Source organism: Gossypium hirsutum, chromosome A05 (genome assembly GCF_007990345.1).
Source record: "Gossypium hirsutum isolate 1008001.06 chromosome A05, Gossypium_hirsutum_v2.1, whole genome shotgun sequence".
Lineage (NCBI taxonomy): Eukaryota > Viridiplantae > Streptophyta > Magnoliopsida > Malvales > Malvaceae > Gossypium > Gossypium hirsutum.
Window position 1 is genome coordinate 76654560 of NC_053428.1, and position 9515 is coordinate 76664074.

General features: G+C 35.9%; 1 protein-coding gene across 1 annotated transcript; it reads left to right on the forward strand.

Moving 5' to 3' along the window:
- LOC107959991 (fruit protein pKIWI502) lies at positions 1-9078 on the forward strand. Its single transcript, XM_016896185.2, has 5 exons — positions 1-677; positions 3976-4075; positions 4163-4258; positions 4344-4424; positions 8888-9078. The coding sequence occupies exons 1-5, from the start codon at positions 19-21 to the stop codon at positions 8948-8950; spliced, it is 999 nt and encodes a 332-aa protein (XP_016751674.1). The 5' UTR covers positions 1-18; the 3' UTR covers positions 8951-9078.
- The last annotated feature ends 437 nt before the right edge of the window (positions 9079-9515 follow it).

Sequence of the window (9515 nt, forward strand, 5' to 3'; positions counted from 1 at the left end):
GAGCCTCAAAAGTGGCTCATGGCTCATTTTATGAAACGCCACCTCATCAGCTTCTGCCCAACTTTGGCGCCGCCTCCCTCTCTACTCCCCGCCACCGTAACCTTCTTTTATTCTCTTTCACAAGTCACCACCGAGACCATGACCGTCATTATACCTTCTCTCCCACATGCGCACCTTAGCGCTCCTCCCCTCCCCATGTCTATCCTGCGCCGACTCCCCTTCCACTCCTTAACCCCCTGCCATTACCGCCCTCGCCGTCGATTCGCTACACTTGCCGCAGTTCGGCAAGATACCACCGTCTGGACCCCAACACCGATCTCATCAATCGAGACAGCCGCCGAGTCCCTCTTCCACATCAGCATCGACGTGTCAAGCTCTCCGGACCTCGCGGCCTCACATACCTTACCGGGACAGTACCTCCAGCTGCGGCTCCTTGATGTAGAGAAACCTTCTTTCCTGGCCATAGCTTCTCCGCCGTCACTGGCGGCCTCAAGCGGAGCGTTCGAGTTTTTGGTGAATAGCGTGGCGGGTTCGACGGCTGAGCTTTTGTGTGGGTTAAAGAAGGGGGATGTGGTTGAGCTTAGTCAAGCGATGGGAAACGGCTTTAATATTGATAAGATCGATCCGCCCGAGGATTATCCAACGGTTTTGATTTTCGCTACTGGGTCAGGAATCAGGTTAAGTTTCTTTTTTTTTTTGTTTAGATTAATTAAATTTAATGTTAAAGCTTTATTCCATTATTATGCTTTATTTCTTACAAAATTTGAATTTATTGACATTGGAATTGCTGGATTACGTGAAAATTTGTTGGAAGATTTTATAGTCCAGTTTTTGTTCTTATTCTTGCATTATATTTGAGCGAATCCCGGTGATGCTTTTAAGGTTTGGATTGGAAAATTTTGGTATGGGAATTCTCTGTGAAATAATTGACTGTCGGCTTTTTCTGGGATAACTTGTGATTTATGCTCTCTGAATCTCAGAAATTTACACTTTTTTCTGGGATATCTTCGTTCAGTACATGGTCTTATGGAAATTCCTTTTGACGCTTCAGGGATAGAATAAGTGGCTGATTTTTGAACTACTATATCTGAATTGACCAATTTTACGTCACTTAGAAACTATTTTGCCTCAATATTTTGTTTGGCTTTGTGTCCCATATTATTTGTTCTTTTGATTTCTCATTGTTAGTGTACAATCAGCTGTTTTAATCTTTATAGCTTTCAGTTATCAGAATTTTTTATGTCATCAAGGCATGATTCTTTAGTTTGTCAACTTCATCTGTGTTTTGAAGCATTTAATAGTTAATATTTAAAGATGGATTGAATAATTGCCATGGATTTCTGGATTTTGCGCGCATATGGGGTTTGTTTTATATGTATGCTTTTCTTTTTGCAGTAATACCTTTCCCGTTCAATGAACAAATGCAACCATCCCCAGTCTTTCCATGTTTATTAGGATGAGCATTATTTGGTGTAAAACGAAAAAACAAAACCAAATTGGCTGATTTGGTTTGAATTGCTTTCAAAACCAAACTGAAATAATATTTTCGTTTCATAAAATTTTTAAACCAATCCAAACTGAAAAACTGAATTAAATAAATAATGTAATATTAATATTATGTTTATAGTGTATTGTTTGGACTAAAAACTGAATTGAATAAAAGATGTAAACTGAAAACTAGATTAAATAAATAAAATAATATTACACTTTACTGTATTGTTTGGATGAGTTTTTCATATACTTTATCTAAAAATCTTTTTATTATCTTAGATGCAGAGCAATGTTTTCAAATCCATTAAATCATGCATCTTGTGAATTGGAAATTGAACTATATTGTTTTATCATTGGCATGCATGATGGGGAAATGTGGTCATTCTTGATTGTGATTCTTACTTTAAAAGAAGATTAGCCCCTTAACCATCTATCTATTTCAATATATCATGATCCTTCAACCAAGGTCTTTTCCTCAAGAATATGACTCACATTCATTAGAACAATATCACACAAGGCTTTATCATCTTATTCCCCACAGTAAACTAAGCATCCACTTACCACTTTGGAACTAGCAAATTTTGCAGGGATGGATACGCTTTTCTATGAGCAAGTTCAACTTCTATACTGCTTCTTTGGAATGACATCCTCCATCAATAACCAAATCACAAACCTTTCCACTGCAATGTACTTTCATACAAAAAATGCTATGCTGCTTCCAATCGTTTTCTTCACCTTTAGTTATAGTTGGAAACACTCCTACAAACAATCAAAGACTTTCCCTGGACCATATTTCTTCACTTTCTTCTGCATACTCATTATAAATTGGGTCTAGCGTATCATCAACTTGCTCTTGCTTCTCAGTTATGTTCACTCTTTGTTCAAGAGAAACAAGACAATAATGAGAACTATGTCCTTTCTCACCATAACTGAAACAATGAATCTAAGAGTTGCTGCCAGGCTTAGAACATTCTGTCCAATACCATTTCCAGCCTCAAATCTCACTAAAGCCTTCCCCTTTTTCCCTTTGCAACATTTTCCATGTTTCCTCCACCACAATGATTCATAAAGGAAGCCTCATGAGTATCTTTAAAAGTTGTTTATTCAGAATACCTCTGGTTGTCCTTTGTGCTATTCCATCACTCTTTCTAGACAACTTCCTTCTTGCACCATCTTGCAAAACATGCTTTTCAGCCATTAAGGCATTTTCTCGTGTATCTTCAAGGTTGAATAACCGAACCACGCCCATCTCATCACTGGTAGATTGGTTTAACCTTGCTACGTAATGAGATATCATTAGTTCATTACTCTCATTTAATCCAACTTGTATAAAGAGATTGTTAAATTTAGAAGAGGACTCCTCCAGTGGAAATTCCGTTTGCCTTAATGATTGGTTTGCGCGTTACTCTTGAACTCTCTTCAACTGGTAAGAACTGCTTGAGCAATTTTTTTTAGTGTTCCCATATGCCGATTTTAAGCTTGTTTTGGTGTGCATGTTACTCTTCAAATCTCTTCCACCATTGAAGTACTTAATCTCAACAAATAACACCTTCCTAGGTCCACCATAGGTTTCATTTCGAAAAAATACTCCAAGCTAGCTTCCCACTGTAAGTAATCTTCCATGCGCTTCTTCCCTTGACAATCAGCTTTAATCTAATTCCACACCTATCTAATTCAAGAGCATACACAAAGTGCTCCTCCAATGTTCCTCATACAGGACTGTTCACAGGTCTAGCATCCTGAGAGAAGTCTTCAACCAAACCATAATCAAATTCATTAGCTAAACTCCCTTGTAGCATGTCAAATTGGTTGTCGTCATCTTCCTTAATTTTCCATATGGGTTCCCTCCGGTTCCTATTGTGGCCTAGCATTAATTGCATGCAACAACTCTTCAATCACAAGTCATATTGCTACCAGTTTTGTTTCTTGACCCTGATCTAATTTTCCTTGACCTCTAACATGTCATACCTTGGCTTAAAAGAAAAACTACTATAAAGTCTAGGATCTGGTCAGGCTCTAGTGCTAAAATTGGTCTGGGTTAGGGAGAAACAACTGTAACTCAATAGGATTAAGGCTGAAAAAGGCAAGATAGAAGTTGAAACTCTTGAAAACTTCTAGTTTCTGTAGTCTATTAATTCAAAGAAAATAATGAGAGCCTTATTTATATTGAGGTTACAAATAAAGATTTAATCCTAGCCCTAGATTAAAACTCTAAAGATAACTTTTACAATCCTAACCATCCATCCCTATGCCCAATTATTAATAAACAGAACAGAATAATAAAATAACAAAATATTTAATGGTGCCTGCGACAGTCCTAATTGTTCTCTTTTCCATTTTTTAAAAGTAAACTGATATGATTCTTTGTAAAGAGTTGCTCAAATGGGAATACACTATGGTGTTACATGCTATTTAGAAGTCCATTTTTGTATGTTTCCTGCAGCTTTGTAACTTACTTGTTCTCTTTACTTTTTTCGTTTCCAGTCCAATTCGATCTCTCATTGAGTCAGGATTTGGTGCTGATAAGAGGTCAGATGTGAGGCTTTATTATGGGGCTAGAAACCTCAGGAGAATGGCTTATCAGGTCTGGTGCTTGCTTGTTAAACTTTAATTTTCCAGAATAAGTAAATCCTGCTCTTGATTTTGAAGCTCTTATTTGTTCCTATAATAGGATAGGTTTAAAGAGTGGGAATCTTCTGGTGTCAAGGTCGTGCCAGTGTTATCACAGCCAGATGATAGTTGGACTGGTGAGAGTGGCTATGTACAGGTAGAGTGCAGTATTCACATCCATGTATTAAGATTTTTTGACACCCTGATAATCAAGTTATTAGAACCTGGTTTTACTTTTGCAGGCTGCCTTTTCTAGGGCCAAGCAAATTCATAGCCCTAAGGGCACTGGTGCAGTTCTTTGTGGACAAAGACAAATGACTGAGGTTTGTTGCTATTTCTTTCAAATTGAACAATGTTCACTGATTTCTTTGTTTAATATTTATGACCATGTCTAGCATTTCTTTGATATGCAATGTTTTCGATGATTTCAATCATTAGCAATTGATGCAAACCTTGCATATAAATTTAGTGTGTGCTCCAATTAATGTTGCAGTCTCAATCATTTAGTTTTGAATTTTTTTAATTTCTTATAGAATATAAATTTTAAATCATATTGAAGATATTTGAATCTATACCTTGAATGATGGGATTCTAGAGTTGAAGCACACTTTTGGAGTAAAACTTTCATGTAGTCTACAATGTTTGGTCATTGGAAGAGCCACAATAAGCTGTGATGGCAAGCCTACTGCCTACATATGGTTGTTTGATACACAAAGGAAATTGGGGACATTTTATCTAGGAGTCCTTTTGTAGTTTTCATGCACTAGTTGCTCCCTGGACGAGCAACAATAAGCTGTAATTACAAGTGTACATATGGTTATTGGATACAAAAAGGAAATTTGGGATATTTCGTCTAGGAGTTTTTTTATAGCTCTCAAACACTAGTTGCTGCCTTCATTTGGTTCTTCAACTTAATTATGTTGTTGAGAGTGGTTATAGCACTTAAATCTGCCAACTGAGACAACTTGCTCTCTAGCCCTATCAGTTGTTCCTGTTTCCCTAAACATGCTTAAGGGATTTTCTTGAACCTGTACATTGCACTGTTTTCTAAGAAAGAAATGGAGGGAAGGAACATGGGCTGAGTAAGAAAAAGGAAAGATAGAAAAGAGGATTTTCTGATTTTTGTGCAGAATTGGAAACTAGGGGGAAAGCAAGGTGCTGAGGATAAATGTGAATAAAATAAATTGGTTCTAGTTGAATCAGTGGTTTCCACCACTTTCAGAGGAAATGGATTTTGAAGGTATGCACAGATGCAAGCTTTCCCCTTTTTGTTCTCTCACTCTATTTCCTCAATACGGATGAAGCAAAAGAAGGACTACTAAAAAAACCAATTTCCTTCCACCTACTTTCTGTTTTTCCTCTTCCACTCATACTAAACACAGTTTAAGGTTGAAACTTGAACGTTAAGAACGTATATAGTGCAGAATTCAATATTTGTGATTCTGAAATCAGTAACGGCCTGCGTTGTTATGTGAGCATTTGAAGGCAAACTGGTAAACATGATTAAGGGATTTTCTTGAACTTGTGCATTGCACTGCTTTTCAAGAAAGAAATGGAGGGAAGGAATGTGGGCTGAGGAAGGAAAGGGGAGGATAGAAGTTTTTTCCTTCCTGATTTTTGTACAGAATTCGAAAAAAAGAGGGAACGCAAGGAGCGGAGGATAAATGTGAATAAAATAAATTGATTTTAGTTGAATCAGTGGTTTCCACCACTTTCAGAGGAATTGGATTTTGAAGGAACTGGCAGATGCAATCTCTCCCTTTTTCGTTCTCTCACTCCATTTCCTCAATACAGATGAAGCAAAAGATGGATGACCAAAAACACCATTTTCCTTCCACCTTTTCTGCTTTTCCTCTTCCACTCATATCAAACACGGTTTGAGCTTGAAAGTTGAGAACATATAGTGCAGAAGTCAATATGTGTGATTCTGAAATCAGTAGTGGCCTGAAAAGTTATGTGAGCATTTGAAGGCAAACTGGCAAACTATAACAGATTTTTGTCAACAATTTGGACTTGTGCGGAAACTTGACATCAAATTGAGCTAGTGTAACAACTGATCTTTGGCTTTATAATACTGGAAATCTGAACTGCTATGATGAAAGCATGATGAAACCTGTTTGTCGATAATTAAACGCTGCATAACATGTGATATTAGGAGGAGAAAATATTAAAATATTAAAGTATAGAAGGAAAATCTGAAATAAGCAAAAACAATTGGGGAGTAACAGAAGCAACTGTGGGAGAAAATTAAGAACCGAGAAAACCAGATAGAATCAGTAGGGAGAACATCTCAATGCTCAAACACGAATATACCTAATAAAATGCTAACTACCAATAATATTCCCACTTACCAATAATCCTCCGCTTTCTGGATGTCATAGGCCTCTCAGATAGATACTAAACATGGGAAGATCAAAATAAATAATAGATAAATCTGATATCCTCATACCACAATACAGATGCAGCCACCTTGGAGGTTTCACATACATCCTCAAAGCTACCTATTATCAGTAGTCCACCCTCCATACAAATATACAGAAAGGAAAGTGTGAATAGAAGTGGGAGGGTACTTGAAATAGATCTGACATATGCTCAGGGGGAAGGGGAAGCAGGAAGGAGTTTGATTTCTCCATTTTGCTTTGGATTTAGCGATTGCTATTTTAATGTTTGAGCTCTTACACTTGACTCTGGATTGACTTTTTTTCTGTATTTATGTCATAGTTTTCTCAAAATTGTTATCAGTAGTCCACCCTCCATACAAATATACAGAAAGGAAAGTGTGAATAGAAGTGGGAGGGTACTTGAAATAGATCTGACATATGCTCAGGGGAAGGGGAAGCAGGAAGGAGTTTGATTTCTCCATTTTGCTTTGGATTTAGCGATTGCTATTTTAATGTTTGAGCTCTTACACTTGACTCTGGATTGACTTTGTTTCTGTATTTATGTCATAGCTTTCTCAAAATTGTTATACCATTTCTCTAGTCTGCACGTGATGTCAATGTTTGGATTTGAAGCGGCCAGGCTTGTCTAGCATAGGATGCAAATTGTATTTATCTTGCATCAAAGAAATGGAGACTTCTTGATTCCTTAAGAAATAAGGAATGGATGGAAAGGGGTAAAAGAATGACCTAGTATGTTTGACGAACATTGCCAACATTCTAACTGATTCCGTAACCAAAAGTGGCACTTTTGGTTGAGAATGAAATATGATCTGCATTCTTTGATATCATGAAGAAAGGCTGAAGCCAATAGGTAGTAAAGATGACAAAATATGTTCAAGCATGGTTGTTGGTATCGCATCAATACCGGCCCTGCTGGCTGGTACATACCATTCCGTTTGTAAATAGGAAATAATTTTAAGTTTTGTTCCAGTCAAATTTCAGAGTGTGTTGGTGGTTGTCTTTCTGTCCATTTTGCCTATATTGGCCTGTGTTAGTGTATTAGTGTGTACCGGCTTGTACCAATTGGTATAAGATTTTTATATTTTAAACTAATTTTTAATATATAAATTTTTAACTTAACCATTCTAATTTTTTTATAATTACATTAAAAAAGAAAATATAATCATTAAATTAAGTTATTTATCCTGACTAATAGTTTTAAATTTTGTATTTGTGTATAACGTACATTACGTATGTAATTGAGCTATGTTTGTGTGTATATTTATATATATTATTTTAAAACTAAAAATTAAACTATTAAGTATATTTGAAAAAAAAATTATAAATGCAAATAAATTTGAAACAGTACACTAAAACACATTGGTATCGATATGTCCCAGTACCTAAGCAAAAAGGGTATATCCATTGATATGGTGCTGATGACCTTGTGTCCAAGTGTTAACCACATTCTAGCCAATATGGAAGAAAGCAATGGCTCTTAGTTGAGACTTCAAATCACTTTCAGTTAGACCGTGTATTTCTTTCTGTTAAAAGGACTAGTAAGCCTTAAATGCTAGTATTTCTATAGCATTATAGAATTAAAAAGTGGTTTATGACTAGGAATTAAACTATTTGAGCAGAATGCTATAGGTTCTCTTGACCTACTGGTAGAGATATATTTTTTTTTTTAAAATAAAAGAATTACTAGGAAAGAGGATTTGAATTTTACTGAATTTATTCACTTACCACTTAGCCAAATGCTTATGCTTAGGGGCTATTATATTATTCCAAATGTGAAGTCTTATTTAAGGAACATTATTGGGCTTGAGTTTTGCATTCTTCAGTTATTTCTAGTCTCCACTTGAAATGAAATCTTAACTGCTAGACGAATGTATGGCTGAGCCGTGGAACTGACTAAATGGACCTTTTCTAAGATTAGGGTAGGCTGGCGAATGAGATCCTGTATGAAGAAGCTCATTGCTTCATGTAGAAAGTGAACAAAGCCACTGTAGTTCACTTCATTATGGCAGGCAATGACTCAGTCAACTGGAAATGCCTATTCATTTCATTGATTCTTAGTTTTCCGACCACTTTTCATAAGCAACATTTTACGAGTCTGCTTAGGAGGTCATTTACTGTGTTGAGGAGTTGGGACATTGTATTTGTATATAAGGTGAATGTTGGTAAGCAGGGCATGAGTAACAGACTTATGCTACGTGAAAATTTTCACTTATTTTGAAGAGCTTATTTTTAAAGGAGTTTTTACTTATCTTTCTTGTTTCAAGTTAAAATTTTTAACGAATTATTCTTTATTTTATGTCCAACTATCGTAATATATACGTACTAAATAAGTTTTTTCATGTTATTACACTAGTAATTAAACAGGACATTATTGGTTTATGCAGGAAGTGACTTCAATACTTGTAGCAGATGGAGTTTCGAGTGAGAAGATCCTAAAGAACTTTTGATGGAGTTAAAACGGAACTTTTATTATTTGTTGTATCATTGAGGAAAAGCTGATAATTAATTCTTTCTCACCATAGCTAAGAATGAAAGCACACGCTTGGCTAATAAACTCTTCATGTTTGGGAACTAATTCATTCAGCTGCTAATGTTTTTGCTGAAGCCAACTCTGAGTAATTATGAGTGAGTTGGGTGATTCACTCCTGTTAGTCTTCTCATTTGTTGAAATCACAGCAAGAAAATAATATTCTTGCTCCATAAGGAAATTGGTAGGGAGGAGAATAGATGATGTTTTTTCAATTGTTCATAGATCAGAAGTTATTTTCTTATAAGGAAGTGGCGACGCTTTTTCTTCCATAGAAATTTTCATTGTGTTGAGAGAATGTCGGAGAGAAACTCGGCAAATATGTTTTAAAGAACACGGTTCATTGGACTTTGCTAATAGAGATTAAGAATCAATATTATTATCAATTAAAACGGAATATTAACTTGTTGATTGTAGGAAATCAAAGAATTTTTTAGGGTAATGGCAAGGTACATTGTATTTTTAAAGAGGGAATGGAAATTAAA